We start from the raw sequence: 16,823 nt of genomic DNA on the forward strand, positions 1-16,823 counted from the left end.
GTGTGTGTGTGTGCGTGTGTGTGTGTGTGTGTGTGTGTGTGTGTGTGTGTGTGTGTGTGTGCTCAGAGAAGCCCTATTTGTGCAGCTGATTTTCCCGTGGAGTAGCTCAAGGTCAAGCACCAGAGGCCCAACAGTAGTGTCGGCATCCACATCTTTCCCTCTCTGTTCTCTCTCTCCTGTTTCTTTTCAATCCAAAATGCTGCCGCCTCCTCCCCGTGACCTCCTGCATTGGTTAAAGTGCTGAGGTAATCTAAAGATGGTCAAATCATGGGCCTAATATAGCAGTAAACCAGGTGGTGAATGCACATGTTTGCTTTTTAGCCACTCAGGGCGCCTCTCTCTCTTTCTCAGCCATACACAATCTAAAGTAAACATCCTTACTTTTCCAGCTGGCCAAGCTGTGTTGCTCATCCATGCTCAACGCCTCGAGCATTTGACCTCGACCTCAAACAAAAGACAGTTGTGATCACCAGCTAACCTCAGACCTACGACAGTAACTGATCTTTCATTCTGGTTTTGATCGGAGGAGTGGCTGCCTGCTGCTCGGAGCAGTGGCTGAACGCATTGTGCCTTTTGAGAATTTCAGCTCAGTTGAGTGCAGCTTTGCTTTTTGCAGCTGAATTGAAGATCACTAAGCACATGTTATTCTTTTCTTCTTTTTTTTTTCACAGGAGACTGAGAAGGAGAGCCGCAGTGAGCGTATCCGATCTCAGATCTGGGAGTTAAGCAGCCAGCAGACACAACAAAACAGAGAGCAACAGAGAATAGGTGAGAATGAATGCGAGTACTCTTCAGAAGAGAGGGAAATTTTCACCGTTTTATGGTTTGTTTTTCATAAGAAAAAAAGAGAAGCTGCACAACCTCACGCTTGCAGGATATTACTTCTGTCACACTTAGGGATCACTGCCATATAGAAGTTTGTATATACTGTAAACATGCCCTAAAGGTCAAGTTTAGTCAGGCAATATCAACACAAAACCAACACTGGTCACCTCTGTTACACGTATGTGTAAATGCATACGCCTCTCTTGATGCCTTTTCCTCTGGAGCGCCTGTTAAAATAGTTGGCCAAAGGAGCCATTCTCCTCATGAGGTGGTCGTCAGGAGGTCATGTTAGTTCAGCCTCTTTATGCTCCTTCATCTAACTTTATTAAGTGTTTGGGGTAACTCACAGCCACGACTAAATCTCTTTGGCTACACGTCCTTTACTTTTTCTTTTTTTAAGTGTAAAGTAATTTCATTAGCCACTCTGTCAGTCCAGCCATCGATAATGTCAGTTCATGCCTTTAAGAGGAAACAAGTGTGCTACATTTGCAGCAACACTTGCAGAGTTAACACGAGCAGCTTGTAAAACGTGTAAAAGTGATTGAAGTCTTGTTGCAAGCCTGTTTGTGTTTTGTCATTTTTACTTTTTTTTTTTTTTATCCCAATGACCACGTATAACATCCGCTTTGTATAACTTAAGACCAAATTTAACTTTGGCCATCCTTAGCTGATTTCAGCACACATTTGGCTAACTGGAGGTTGGCCCCAGGCTCATAGTCATAATGTCATTCTGTGTGGCCTGGTCAGCCATGGGCTTGGCTCTTGGTGTTCTTCACATGGATGAGGGGTTGGTGATGGGGTTCTGGGAAGCAACAGAGGGAAACCCAGCAACCACACCTCTGCTAAATAAAGCTGATACCAGAACAGAACTGAAGCCTCCTTTACGTGGCCGTGAAACTCCCCACTGTTCTGCATTTAGCTGTGCCTTACAATTTAAGCCAGGGTGAAGCTAGGGTCAATAAAAAAAAAAAAGACCACCATAGAAATGTAAAGAGGAAAGGGAGCTTTTTTAAAGTGGATCAACAAAGACATGGGACATTTGTGGTTGGTGTAATACAGTGTAGGCAGGGTGGGCATGTGGTTCCTGAAGGTGTGGTCGTCTTAAGCCCTGAGCATAAACGCATAATTCCGCGTTTCACATACAAAAGAAGAAGCTTATATTTACACGCTTACGTCAGTGACCATGTGTCACTATACCGGTAAGGTTATGATTTCAAAAGTTTCTCAATGCTTTAAGTTCCCAGGGGAGAGCGAGTTCCTTTGAACGTATCTTATGCAATTTTAAAGCTTTGAGCTGATCGTTTTGGAGGTGATGTGGGATAGGAGTAGTTCAGACTGAGAAAGTGATCCCCATACAGTAACTTATTAATCTAAAGGTTTTGCACAAAAATATGCTGCTTTATTGTCCTTTTGACTCTATTTGGGTCATAATTTGCAAAAAGAGCGTCATTTGCTATTCAATAGTACGTGAAGCTAACAGCTGAGACCACTAACTCCTCAGGATTTTGTGGTCTGTATACAGTACACACACAGTTTCACGGATTTTGTTTGCAAACAAGTGAATTCCTCGCTGCTGATCATTAGAAAGAATGGACATGCTCAAAGGCACAAGCGGCCAGGTGATTTGTCTAGCTATTAGTATAAATACAAGTCCCCTGTCATTCGCTATAGTCTTTGGTCTAAACCAACAAATCGCTGATTGACTATAGTGTCACAGCACCAGTGCAAATATTGCTATAACACATGAAATCTCTTTACACAATCACAAGCTGAGCAACCAAAATTGGCACACAGGTATATCTTAGGCCCCCTATATTAGATCTTATTATGTTGCCTGGCAACCACCTGCCAACGCAACAAAAAAGAAAAGAAGAAAAAAAGTAACAAATTATGAAAGCATCATCTCATTTTGCAACAATAACATCTAATTTATATCCACAAAGCTTTAATGATGCGTGATATGACCTCATCACGGTTCCTAGCAACCACCTAATAACACAGACCCCGCAGTACCGTAGCACAAGCGTGTACTAGCTCTAAAAACAAGTTGCTTAATCCCACCACAGGTCGGCTCATTGAAAGATTACGTACGTTTTTGTTGTTTTTTTTAACCTCTCTGTCAGTGTTGCTCTTCCATTTGGTTGCCACTGAAAAGTTTCAACAGCAACTACATGCACGGACAGACATTCATTGTTCCTGAGGATGAATCATTCAGACTCTAGTAATCCAGACTGTTTCTTTTCTTTTTCCTTTTTTTTTCACCACGGTGAGGTTAAACTTGTAGATTTGAGTAAAATATCAAATCATATTGTATTACTGTGTATTGTATGAGTTGTCAAATTGAATAAAAAATACTAATAATGAAAGTCCAGAGCTGCTGGCATGGCTCCAAATCTACAATGGGGTTAATATTGTTTACATCTAATATAACAACTTCTTTTAAAATACTTTGTGGCTAACAGGGCTAACCGTTGCCTTCATCAAAGGCTACAAAAGCCTGTGCCCAGCCTGTTACACCAGATTTAAGGTTTGATTAAACCATGGAACTGCTCATGAGCAGCTGAAACGAACTCGTGTTGACCCCTTCACAGCCAGCACAAATACTGGGCAGGCTTCCTCTGGGGTCATTGCTTCACTGTCAAAGCAGTATAAAGAAAGCTCTTGGTTGTCCTTTGTTTGTGCTCCGTATATATACTGGCAGAAGGCTGTAGCGTTTTGTTGCTATTTTGAAATATATATAAAAAAAATGCAAGCCTCTCATTATGCAGTAGCAGTGGGGATTTTCCCAGAAATGGCCACACAATAGATACGACAGCTTCCCAACGGCAACGACGTGAACAATAACGTGAGTTTGCTGGAGAGCAGCTGTGTGTGTGTGTGTGTGTGTGTGTGTGTGTGTGTGTGTGTGTGTGTGTGTGTGTGTGTGTGTGTGTGTTGGCTCTCACTTCGGTTATTACACTTATTAAAGACCAGTAATTGAGCTTTGGTTGAGTGCATTGCGAGCTATAGACACTACTGTGTAGCAGACCATTATTGTCCTAATTGTGTGTCCCGATCACGTTTTCTATTCAGGCTGTATTACATAAGCATTCGGTCTGTTTAAGCAACAGCTTGCTGCCATTTTTATCTTCTCTCATATCTGAAACAATTCACAGGATTATTTTGGGAAATTGCTTTAAAAGCGATAAACTATTATTAATAAACTTATTGTGCAGAATCTACAAAGCAGTAATGAGCCGATAAAGGTCAGCTATGCTTGGTGAAGCTGTGAATGCTCAGCCGTGATTACGACTGCTCGAAAGTTGAAAGAGCCTGTCGGCTGCCTCCGGTCAGACTGGAGTCCCTCTTTGATTTGGTTAGTAAATGACAGACATGCATACTTGGTGAACTCCATTTGGTTGCCAAGCTGGTGCAAACTAAGGTCAGTCAGAAGTGTTTTTAGGTCTTTCTTTGTACATGTGCTGTAGGAAGTGGATACACATCTTGGTTTTCTCTGTTTTTCTTATCTGCGGTGTGTGTGCATAACCTCAGATATTCATATAGCAGCATGGTGGGGTGTTGGAGGTAGATACTTGTCGCAGGGGGGAGGATGCGGGCAGGGCTGTGATGTTTGGAGTGTGGTTTCCTGTTCGTCTCTCTTTTTAACCCACTCTCTCCCTGACTCCTTTTTTTTAATCGTGTCCCAGATATAACTGTGCCACATGATCGCTTTCCACACTCGTGGAAAGCCTTCTTCCTACTTGACGCACATTCACCGGCCCAGTTGCAAATCTCACTCAGGAACTTGAGGCCAGTCTGGAGGAAATGTCTACATCCCTTCATGTCTCCACATGCCTGCCCTGTGATCCTGAGTGTATTTTCTAGACTGGCCTTTCTGGGGCCCCAGTGTTGTGGAAAGATTTCATTTAAGTCTCCAACATACCCATCTACTTCTTCCATTGCCCTCTAGTGTACTAGTAATACAAGAAGAATCTAGGTAACATGAAAATGTGTTTTTACAGAAGAGAAAACTTGAATGGTACAGAAAGTTACTTCATATATTTCATTTGTGTTTTTTATAACAGGTTCCAACTCAGGGATGGTGTTGGTTCTGGATCACCTGGTAAAGGATGATGGACCTCTGTTGATCCAGCCTCAGCGAGAAGCTGTGACCAAGGAGGCCGACCTGGTTATGTCTCACTGTCAGAGGTCAGACTCCTCCGATCTTAGCGCAGCCTCGATGCTTTCCAAGCCCAATCTGGATTCTGTGGCCTCAGAGAAAGGTCTGGGCTCAGCTTACAGAGCCCGGCTGGACTCTGGAGCCTCAGACAAGAGCCAGAGTTCCTCCCAGCGTGGTCGGCTGAACTCCGGGGCATCAGACAGAAGCATCAACTCCCAGTCCTGTGCCAGACAGAGAGTGGGCTCAGATGTCTCGGATTCATGCGTCAGACCCCGTCTGGGCTCCGAGACTTCAGACAGCATCGGCCTGTTGTCAAGGAAGCGGACGGTCTCTGGCACATCTGATCAGAGTGCGAGCATGTCCTCAGAGGAGCGGGCGCCATCGGAGGAGGCGGAGGTAGCCGGGAGTGAATCGACTTGCAGCACAGATTCAGAAACTGACAGCAGAAGCCGAGGTTCAGCCGGCACCCAAGCTGAGTCTAACCAGGAGGAGCCTGATGGGGCGGTTTTATCTCGGAGAGATCCCGTAAATGGCCTGCTCAGCGGGAAAACTGACATCCAGAGGCAAAAGGTGGAGTGTGTGTGTGTGTGTGTGTGTGTGTGTGTGTGTGTGTGTGTGCGCTTCAGGATTCAGTCATATTCATGAATTAACAACTTAAATTAAGTAATCCATGTTTTTGCACCTTTTTAAGCTACTCTGTCTTGTACTCAGGCTGTCCTGGAGTCTTACATGAATGCTTTGTGGTGCATTTGTCAGCTGTCTGTATCTTTGAGCCCGCTGAACCCCGAGCGACACACGCCGTATATCGTGACTGCGCCACTAGAGTGGGGTGCTGAGCTGCGTAGCCAAACTGAAGCGCACAAACCGTCCGAGCGCTCCTTTTTTCTTTCCTTCCACGTCATTATTCTTGACACGAAAACCGACACTTCATTGTTCAGTGACACCCAGGTCACATCGGCATCCATAAACACTCCACTTCGAACTCCCGCTGGATGTTGTTTGACTTTTGTTACTTGGTTACACAAACAAACTGTGCACCTGACTTGTCTCTGTTTCACCTCAGCGGCGCTTCGGCCTCACCTGGTGTCAGAGAGGAGTACACAGCGTTAAAGGCCAAACATTCCCTCTCTCTCTGTTTTTCTGCACTGACTCTGTTAAACTGTTAAAAGCAAGATCTTCACATGGAGCGGGAGGGGGGCTACGGTGACCATGACGCCATCGTGTCGCTTCGCTTAATGTGTTTACTCAAGACTGGCCCCAAACTTTTTTTTATTGTTCCCCGTGCTATACAAGCTGATCCTCAGGCTCCTCGCAGTAATGTAAACACTCTGGGATCCATCGTGGCCACAGTGCCAAAAAAAGAACAGATGCTCACATCTTCATGCCAAGTACAATGTTACATAATGAAAACACCACCAGTCGATTCTGTATTTAGGACTGTGTAGGTCAGGAGTCCCCGGAGCCGCCCATGTAGTCCTCATGAATGTGTATTTTTCGCTCTGCACGTTGACCTCTGCTCTCCTCTTCTTCCTGTACTAATTGTTCTGTCGTGTTTTTGTTTTTTCCCGTGTTTAGATAACTGTGGGCAGTGACCTGTCCCGCTCTTATGGCAAAACGAGGGATTCTGGTAAGAGCCCTGCTCTGATGTATAAGTAGAAAGCCTGTCAATATCAAGCTAGATCATCTTTTTAAGATACTTATCAAGGAAAACCTTTAAACATTCATCTTTACATTTTCTTGAATATATCTGGAGAAATTCTCATTGAAATTATTGCTAGATCAGTTCTGAGAATTATGTAGGGGCTGTTAGGTTGACCATAAAGGAATGGACGGCTGGGAAGGGAGCATTTTGTTAATGCACCATATCTTCAGCGCTCTCTCCTAGATCTCATGTCATGTCATGTCCTGCAAGCTGTGCTATAATTTTGTTTTCCTCTTAAGTGTCACATCTTGTTTCATCTTTGTAAGTATGACCCCAGTAAATATCATCTACTCTAATCCTTAGATATCCCAAACCATGAGCGTTGTACATATCACCTCTAAGTGAGAGAAACTTTCCCTGAAAAGTCCAAAAATATAGGAACAATGAGAGGGCGAAGCACAAGTTAAGTCAAGTAAAACATGGAGCTGGAACAAAGGCTAAAAATGAGGAAAGAAAAGAGGAATAGGATTTGTAGAAAGCTTTTGAGGTGAAGGAGGGGGATTACAAGAGCAATAAGTTGTAACGGTGCTAAATTCAGCCTGGGCAGTGGAGGAGATCCTGGTTACTTATCTCTCCTGTACTGAGCTGTCTCTTTCTTTGATTTAAACTCCCCTCTTTCATTCTGTCTTCACAGCACCCGAGAAGAAAGCTGTTATATCGGAGCAGTTAAGTCGCACCACCTCTGTTCGTGATCGAATGCGCAAGTTTGCAGAACTTGAACAGAGTTCAAATGTCTCATCTTTAAAGAAAACTCCTTTGAGGAATGGTTCCTTCTCCAGCAGCACTGGCCATGCAAATGTCTCCAGAGCTACCGAGCTGTTTACACACTCAGCAGCATCCCTCAGCACATCTGGAGACAGGCCAGCACGGTCACGTGTGGGCTCTGCATCTGCATCCGTGAGTCAGGCCGTGCCTCAGCCAAGAGGCGTGGCTAACAAGTCTCTGTCTTCAGCTGACCAATCGCAGAGCTCCATGGGTGGGATGGGACATCCAGCTCAAAAAGATGCGCACGCCTCCGATAAGTCAAAGGAAGACGGGACCCCAGGGATAGCAGCTGGAGAAAAGGTCACCCAGGGAGAGGCAGACCCAGACATGAAGACCTTCCTCACCATTGAGATCAAGGATGGACGCACCACCACTTCCTCCTCATCAACCACCAGTAGAGGCAACATTATACCCATCACCCACATGACCCCACGCATCACTCCCAATGCCCTGGTGGGGCAAAGGCAAGGTAGGAGCATCAACCTGGAGCTCACTACGTCCTTAAATGGTCACCAGGAGCAGCGATGGTTGACATAGTGTAGTGTAGAGATTTTACTCTGAGCTACCACACACTAGTGTTTTTGTTTGGACTCATTAAGGTTGCCAAGCTGCAGCCCACGTTATTTCTAATGGACTATATGTCTTTTCTTCCAAATGTCAGCATTAATATCAGCCGCTACAAGGAGTAATCAGATTGAAGGAATAATGTCACAAGTGGGATAATGTCAAGGGGGGTTTTGTGCATCTGAAGAAGCACATGGATGAGTGGGGATAGATGTTAGAGCTGAGTGTATAAACGGCACGGTCGCACTGAATGGTATTTGTTAGAGCGTGGGCATGTCGGGAGTACGGAGCTGTGGGGTCAACAGAAGAGAACAAACTTGGACAAGAGAAACAGCAACTGGTTGTCTCAGACGAAACTCAATGGGAATATTGTTACGGTGCAAATGAATTAGCCTGCCCGCCCACACAGTACAGGCCTTTGTGTGTCATATTCTGTAGTTATTGTCTGCAACACACTTACTTTTTACAGTCAGTGGTTTGAGTGTGAATTTTAAAATGAGAGAAAAATGCCATCAGAGAGGGAACACATTCACTTTGAATGTGGCTCAACATCTTGATAGTACACTCAGGACAGTATGTCGTGATGTAACAGAGACGAATTATCTGCATGATAGAAAAACATGTCTGGCATCAACTCAGCGCTTTACAGAAGCGCGAGCGCTACGGCTGCTGTTACAGTCTGTCCAAACAAAGATGTCTAAAGCTTCAGCTCTTCTCAGCGACCGGCATCTAAAACCCAAACAGTTTATTTTAAACTCAGTCTGAACACGTGCGATTCCAGCCCGCTCACCACTTACAGCTCCCTCGTACTCCGAGAGCCGCGCTGCGCTCTGTCACGAGCCTCGCACGGCTCTTTTTCATGTCATGTTCGCTTTAATGTTTTTAGGCTCCTTTTTTGGAATCCTGCCTGTCCTGCTCTGAGTAACAGCAGCCTGTTAATGTGTCTCCAGTTTCCTGCAAAAGCACTGCAAACTCTCTTAAATGTAGACCGAGCTTTGCTGGTTTGCATCAGTCCTGTATTTTATGATATAGCTTTCATGTATGCGTGTCTGGATGTGGGAGGAAGCGGGTCACATAGAAATGTGCACACCAGGCCAGTGAAGAAAGTGCTTATGTTAAAGGTGGTGCTATCTTCAGTCATTAGACTTGTGTGCTGTGTATGACACTGTAGTGGTGTGTGTTTGTTTTCACACCAGCTTAAGGTCTTACATTTCTCAAATCTTTGTTTCTCTGTTTCAGAGTTAACCCTCGGGCTAAGAGCCACACCATTTAAGATCTCTTCCTCCAGCTTCTCCTCTGGACCCTCCATCAAGGTACAAACTGCCTTACAAAATGGTTTTGACAAATGGTCACAAAATTGTGGCTACACATAAACCTGACAGATCTTATCAAGCTCGTGTAACAGGCTTGATAAGATCTGCTATTAATTTATAGTTTGAGCTTTTTTTCATCTTCTGTTTTATTTCCAGCGGACCCAGTTAAATTGCACGGTTTCTGCTACGTTTCTGTCACAACAATCACCTATAAAGTCTGAAAAGCTAGAGAGCCAGGGGAGTGAAGGACACCATGTGTAAGAAAAGGAGGGAGAGGAGGGAAGAACAGTGTTTATCAAACACAGAGCCAGTCACATCTGCCCTTGTAGGGTATATGAAAGAGAGAAGGAGAGAGAGAGAGAAAGAGGGAGGGAGGGAGGTGTTCTGGGTATTCCCGTTTTTCTCTGTAGGTCATGCACGCTGAAAATTATCCAGGAAATGTTTCCTAAATACACCTTCAGTGCTGTGCAAAAGTCTTGAACTATCCCTCATTTCCTTTTTGTAATTTTTAGAAAACCTATTTCTTCAGGCTTTCTAGAGATTTTTTAAAGTTTTCCCTGGACATTGGCTACTTTTTCACTAATTATAAGGCCTTGTAAACATTCAAATGAACATTTTTTTTGCTTTTTAAGCCAGTTAACGGTGACCTATGAGTCGTTCAAGCATGAAACAACATATAACTCAAGGGATCAACCTGTGTTGTATCTAGACAACTTAGCAAAGAACATTTCTTTATGAAAAATGCCAAAGATAACACAGTTTGACGGATATCAAATTATTTATTTTTTTTATCAGCATGACTCCAAAAGTGCTATTAGCTGAAAACTTGGACTATCTCATCCTGGTGTACAGTGTCTCTCTTATCTTATCTCTTAAAAAAACTGAGAAAACTGAACAAGTGGAGGAGAAAACTGGAAGTCTTGGACCTAAACCCCCACTACAGCACTATCTGAAAGTCATTCCCTTACAAAATTGGAAAGAATCCAGGAAAAACCTGACACGGGACCTGAGAGATACGTCTGCCCCGTCAGCTGATCAATCTACTGTGTGCCAAAGCTGCACTGCGCCCATTTTCCTAGCAAAACATAAAGAAATGAGGTGTGGATCATTTGCATAGTGCTGCATGTGCACACACTGCACTGATTGGGTGGATTGGTCTTTCCATAGGATTGGAAAGTTACAGCAGTCAGAAATGACCAAACTATAACCTCTGAGATCTGGGAGAACAGATAAACTCCCATTTGCCCCATTTCTTAAATCCTTCACTCTACCATGAAAGGAAGCATCCTAGTTAATGGAGAGTGGGTGATTGAGAGAGGAAAGGCACAACAAACAATGTTCTGTTTACTCTTTAATGGCTTTGTGTCCCCCCTCCCCCCGTGTGTTGAGCGCAGTGGTAATCTGATTATGAGATTTGAGAGTAGGTTAATTAGGGCTGGGAAGAGCATAACAGCTTTCTTATAAAAGACAGATTTTTGCATGAAGAAGATAAATCTTCTGCAAGATGTGAGGTTTATCCTAGCATGCAGGTAATGTCTTTAAGTGCAGCTGTGCATAGGATTACTTCTAAACAGTTACCAGACAACAACTGTGCTATCTGTAACTGTTGAGGTTGGTGGATCAGCAATGGGCTCCAGCGACACAGCACAGGTATGACTGCATGCTGGCAGCAGCAGGCAGTGGTTTACAACATCCAGACAGCTGCGTCGTAGTTGTATAAGTTTAACGTAAACACCTTCAGTGAGAAAGCGCAGAGCTGCATTAAGGCTGCTGCTGATATTTCAACAGCTTCTGCTCACCATCGAGGACTGAGCCTCAGTCACCACGCTAATGAGACTGAGAAAAACAACAGACACCGTTGGTTAAGCTGAGCTCAGAGGTTGGTGGGTTGGTTCAGGCAGATGCAGAGACCACCTGTTGCCTGACTTTCTCTGGTTTAGCGTGTGTGTGTGTGTGTGTGTGTGTGTAAGAGAGAGAGAAGGTGACATGTCAGGAGGATTGACCTTAAAGAAGCTTACCCACATACCCTTTTCACATTAGTGACTATAAGAGAGTGCACAGGATGGCATGCGTTTGAATAAACTCTTCCTGTTTAGTGATGTTAATTGACCAGAGTGGTTTTGAGATGAAACTGTGATCTGTTTGGGTGGTCTGGCCTTCACTTTGGTGGTCTAACCTGAGCACTTGCAATTTATTTCTATCCCAATAAAAGACGCTGATAGCATCGGCTTTTCTTTTCTAGACGATCACTTTTAAATCAGGAGCCATTTGAGAGACCGGTTAAGATCAAATAACAATGAAAAAGTCCAAATACTGAGTGACTTGTAGTTTTTTATTTCGGCTAAGTGCTCGCAGTGTTTCATTACAATGAGAGTTCATTTTAGGTGGTGGCTAATTAATGTTGGCTTCTGCTCTAAGTGATCGCAGCTGCTCCTGCCTGTTTTGTCCGCTGTCTGTCCATGCTGATCGCTGGCCTTGAACACAAGTACAAATGATGCCTTAGCTTTATAACCATGGCGATGACAGGACAGTTGGCCTTTCCAAAAGTCGCAGAGATTATTTCAAAGCTCTCGGTCACGCTGGTGGTGCTGCCGCATGAACGTGGACGTCTAGGCTCAAAGTCAGTGGCAGATTGTCTCGCTGTCACACAGAGGGATGAAAACTCTATTGTTAGCATGCTGTCGATCCATGACGCATGCTGGGTACACAACCGGTTCATGTGTGTCACAGATTTAAGCTTGGTTCACAGACCGGAGGGTAAAGGCTGGGGATGTACTTAATTAATAGACTAGAGCGATGTCCTCCATGGGTTGGGCTATTGTTCCTGCTGCCGCTAAGCATTTGTATTCACTCTTCGAGCCCACGTCATTCTCATTTGCTTATCTTTAAATTCCAGCGACTGTTGCACTTTGTCAAATTTCTCCCCAGTTCCAGTCCTCATTTTAATCCTAGATTGATGCACTTTACTTTCCGTCTTTATGTTTATCATCAATAATCACACATTTATCATGAAATGCTTCTGTTCACACTGTGTTCATAGATGCAGTATGCACAGTACTATTTGATTTCTGTACTGTGGTGCAGCAAAACGCCTTTGAGTAACTTCATCTTAAGAAGTTTTAATTTAACACAGAAGTACTTGACATCAGCACTGGCTGATTTGACTTGACCCTTGAACGAAATTTTTGATTTGCTGTCCTTCCCAACATCCTTGCCCAGAGCTCTGAAAACAGGGCTTTACTTCATATCCACAGCATGTCTGGTTTTCTCATGGACCTAAATTCTTTGCCCTCTTCCCAAATCTGGAGCTATATCTTGAATGGTAATCATGCAAAATGGCTGAGCTGATGAATCAGGTTGTATTTTGTTAGAAAGCCTTTAGTAAAGGAGGTGTACAACCAGTGTGCAACTTTTTCACCTCAGCCCAGGCCTAGAGCCACATCTAAATGCCTGCTGCCTGCCAGTGGAGGTGTGAAGGACGTGCTTTAGATAAAAGGAAAGTTGAACTGGGAGGTGTGAGTTTCCTGACTTGTGGTCACTACAATTCCCCCTCCCCCAGTGCCCCAGATCTAACCAGCTCAGTGGAATAACAGCGGAGCAGGAGATAAATATACACGCCCAGGGCACCTAGAAATGAGTAGGTGTGGGCTGCCTGGGAAACGGGATTCCCTGCATACTCATTGGTTGCAGGGGGGATTTGCTGGGGGTATAAAGGTCATGCATTGTTTTCTGAGAGGACACTTCTATTCTCACTGAGGCATAGGACACAGCCCTGATCTGACACCTCAGGATAAACTTTTTGGAAACTTGTGGGTATTTCAGCAAAGAGGACATTGGCCAGTGTGAGTTAAAGTTTGTCTGGCCATGCCTGGAGTGAACCTGGACTTCCTCCCAGCCTCTCAGTCTCCTAAGGCTTTGGGAAGCCCAGACAGTGCTTGTGCTGAGTCTGGCCTCGAAGAAGTAATTGGGGACCTGCTTGCTCAGGATGAAGCTGAGGATGAAGAGGAGCAATTTGGTGTGAAGAAATTTGAGGCAACATTGCGCTGTGCCGTGGGGGAGATCCACAGTGACCTGCAAGCCTTTGGGAAGCGAGTGGATGCCCGGCTGGATGAGGCTGCGGCTGAGGTGGCTCCTCTGGCTGAGACAATGTCCAGGTTGCAGGAGGAGAACCTGAGACTGAGGATTCAGCAGGAAAGGCTGATGAGGCAAGTTGAGGCCCTGTGTCAGGTGATGGGGCTACCTGATCCATCAATGCATGAACTTTACAGCAAAGACTGCTCCAGTTTAATTTCTAATAAAAGCAAAACTTCATCCGGTGGTGCTCCATCCTGCATGCAAGAGACTGGGTCTGAAAAACTCCAGGATGCTTCCAGCTGCACTCCCCAACACTCTCTTTCCAGTGCACCTCAGGAAACCCAAGCACACCATCTCCTGCATAGTCAGTTAAGTGTACCCCAGGAGCCTCTAACGCCCATCCAGCACTCAGTCTCTCTGTCTCCCAGGACAAACGCACCTTCACCGGCCCCTCACCCGCCAACCTTTGCTACGTGCCGCTCCCTCTCTGCTCCCTCTCTGATGGCAAACATTTCTCTCTGCAACAGCATGGTACTGCTCTGTTAATGATTCTGATCATGATCCCTTTAATTCAGATAAGCCACTTGAAGAATGGGACTGTCTTTTTGTGCCAGTGTTGCCAATACCTGCGGATCAGCAGACCATTAATTTTATGTGCCGCAGCAGCGATCCCGTGTTCAAACCACATACTCTCTCTGGTCACCTCTTTCAAATCTCTCAGTAAGCTTGACCGTCTCAGCTGACCGTCTCAGCTGCCACAGATTCTGACAGATTGTGTTTATGTGAAGGACTCCACCGCAGTCTGTCACAGAGGTATTCCTGTGCTGTAACACCATGCGTCTCTAATTGTGTCCCGGTTCGCATTCATGGATGCCTGCAAGTGTTCTGTTGAGTGGATGCACTTCCCGGCGGAGGGAAGGATGATTACATTTAGCAGCAGCCTTTTAGTTTGCCATCTGCAGATTGTGTGCCGTGCTCACTTTGGCAGGCACATGAAGATAGAATTGAACGTTTGAAGTCTTTCTTCTGCTTTTTGTTCCTTTTCATTTATAAAGTTGCAATCACGAGTTAGAAAGAAAATGCAAGGAAGGAAAGCAGGTCCCGCAAAGCCACTGAAGGCGTTTTTAACTCGTGTGGCACAGTGTGTGGCATGCACATTCATGTTTTTCAGAAAAGAGCCTCGTATCAAGACGTCAGGTTAGAAAAGACTAAAAGGCTCTGATTAGATGTGGTCCTCATCTTGAGGCTTGTTTGCTTTTGCAACTGTGTAACATACCCTCTGTGTGTGCACTTGTAACATTTCCAGGGATATTGTAAATTTGCAGCATGAGATTCAGTTATTGAACCATGCAGAGTCTAATCTTGTGGAGGCAGCTGGGACCTCCAGTCAACTACTTTAAGTCAAGGTGACTGGTTTCCATTAAGTGGTAATCCTTTCAGCAGACCGATGTGATAATGAGGGGTGATCTTGTCTGATCGTGTTTCTGTATGTCTTTGCCCAGTTTCAGCTTGTTTTGCCATTTTTTTCTATTTATACTTTTTCACCTGGAACTGGTCAAAGCAGTCTCCCATCACAGAAAAAAAAAACCTATCAAAACAGGCTTTTTTAAAATTCCACAATGACTTGGATGTTTATAGGTACACTTAGGCTTAGTTATACATGACTCGACCACAAAGGTTATCGGGGAGCTTCTCACCCCGTGTGCATTCCCCCTGTGGCCTGACTCAGAGACCTTGTCTGGCTGCATTGCCTCCCAGAACATTCTTCATCGGTCGCGGGCCTCTCAGTCCAGCCTGTCCCATGGGTCAGAACTCTGTGTCCAGAAAAGAGTTGAAAACCAGGGACCACCTTTGATCACCCAGTTCTGTGGCTGAGCTGGGCATTGTCCCTCCCTGCTGAGACCTGGTTTGGCTGGGGGACTTCAGTGGGCAGGACTCGGCGGCTGTGGATACAGATGGGACCAGCTGCCTGAGCTATATCTGGACCCAGAGTCGTTTACAGCAAAAGCATTGAGGCCACAGCTAGAACATATAGTCTGCCACAGGCATTCGGCACCATATGAACATGTAAAAGGAATTTTCTATAGGATTCATGGTAACTCTCAATAATGCAACACATTCCCACGTTCCTCAGCTCTGCTCCTCAGCCCTTAGGAGATATTTTTCCTCTGGACTTTTTTATATAGTAATGCGTTGTCCCTATTTTACAGTGAGAGTAAAGCATTGCTTCTGTCACATAAACTCGGGTTGGCAGCAGTGTTGTATGATTAAGAAAAATCCATGTGTCAGCAGCACTCCATAAACTAGTGAACAGTAACTTGGCAGGGTTTCTTTTAGCCTCGTGTGCTTATTGTCACTCCCTCGCAGATCATCCCGCTGGAGCTGGCCTAGAGACAAGGAAGTTATTACTGGACAGGAAGTGTCAGACGTACTGTTCCTGCGATGTGTTAGAGCAGCCCTCGGCTTGTTCTGATTACATCTTAAATGTCAGCCACTTTCAAATAAGTTTTCTTTTTTACCTTCCTTCATTTTGGTTCTGGCTCTGGTTTAAAAAGTGTCCTCCCAGTAGCTCACTGATTTCCAACTAAGGTCACGGTTTTCTTTGCAGTCTATGATAATAAATGTGCTCCTGTTCACACTCTGTGTTGTGTTACTGTGTTCGTTTTGCGCGCAGATGGAGACGGGGCCCGTCGTCGCTTCTGAGCCAGTGTTTTCAGCTGTCTCGTCTGTCCAGCGTCACGTCCCACTCATTCCCAATGGCTCTGGCGCTCAGACCAAACCTGCTGAATTCTCCGGGAAACTAACGGCTGAAAAGCTGGCTGCGATCGAGGATGAAGAGCTCCTCGACAAAATGGTACGTCACGCCGGAGCCATAATTCTCAATGATTTAAGTTATTATTTCAATAAAAGTGGTGTTTTGATTCAGGCGTGTGGAAAGTTTGTGCATTGACACTAAACCTTGTCACAGCTCTGCATTGTGTGTGTGCAGATTTGTAGCATAGAAAGTACCAATTGGGCAAATTTGCATAGAACGACCCCTCATGTTTCCATCCCCTCTTTCACAGCTCGATGAGTCAAAAGACTTTGAGGAGAGGAAGATGATCCGCGCAGCCATGAGAGACCTCCGTAAAAGAAAGAGAGGTAACATCATGCATCTTACTGTTACTCCAAACTGCATGAAGGCTTTCTTTTTAGATATTTAAAAGCAGTCAGGCCTGATGATTTCTAATTTTCATCTGCTTTTTTGTTATTGTTTATACCTTATCTTGACACGTAATTGCCTTTAATTCTGCCCTCAGAGGCCATGCTGGGATGTACTCAAGAAGAAATGGGTAGGACAGGTGGTGTGCAGTGTGCAATAACAATTTATACTTGCCTGTGTTTGCCTTTTTGTGTGCACACACCCTGTCATTGTGAGACC

At 44.8% G+C, this 16,823-nt stretch overlaps 1 protein-coding gene across 7 annotated transcripts in view; it reads left to right on the forward strand.

Annotated features, from left to right (window-relative positions):
- smtnb (smoothelin b) overlaps nucleotides 1-16,823 on the forward strand; it is a 58,202-nt gene that overhangs the window by 35,278 nt on the left and 6,101 nt on the right. For 5 of the 7 annotated variants that reach the window (XM_014331680.2, XM_042218390.1, XM_014331685.2 and 2 more), the window contains 8 exons: nucleotides 672-768; nucleotides 4,890-5,554; nucleotides 6,560-6,611; nucleotides 7,321-7,920; nucleotides 9,255-9,328; nucleotides 16,077-16,256; nucleotides 16,468-16,543; nucleotides 16,702-16,734. In XM_014331680.2, the coding sequence (XP_014187166.1) occupies nucleotides 672-768; nucleotides 4,890-5,554; nucleotides 6,560-6,611; nucleotides 7,321-7,920; nucleotides 9,255-9,328; nucleotides 16,077-16,256; nucleotides 16,468-16,543; nucleotides 16,702-16,734 (1,777 nt within the window). The remainder of the gene's footprint in view (nucleotides 1-671; nucleotides 769-4,889; nucleotides 5,555-6,559; nucleotides 6,612-7,320; nucleotides 7,921-9,254; nucleotides 9,329-16,076; nucleotides 16,257-16,467; nucleotides 16,544-16,701; nucleotides 16,735-16,823) is intronic. The other 2 variants (XM_005916303.2, XM_042218391.1) reach the window with 1 other exon arrangement.

The sequence above is a fragment of the Haplochromis burtoni genome, unplaced genomic scaffold, assembly GCF_018398535.1.
Source record: "Haplochromis burtoni strain Fernald_Lab_line unplaced genomic scaffold, NCSU_Asbu1 Contig_18, whole genome shotgun sequence".
NCBI classification, from domain to species: domain Eukaryota; kingdom Metazoa; phylum Chordata; class Actinopteri; order Cichliformes; family Cichlidae; genus Haplochromis; species Haplochromis burtoni.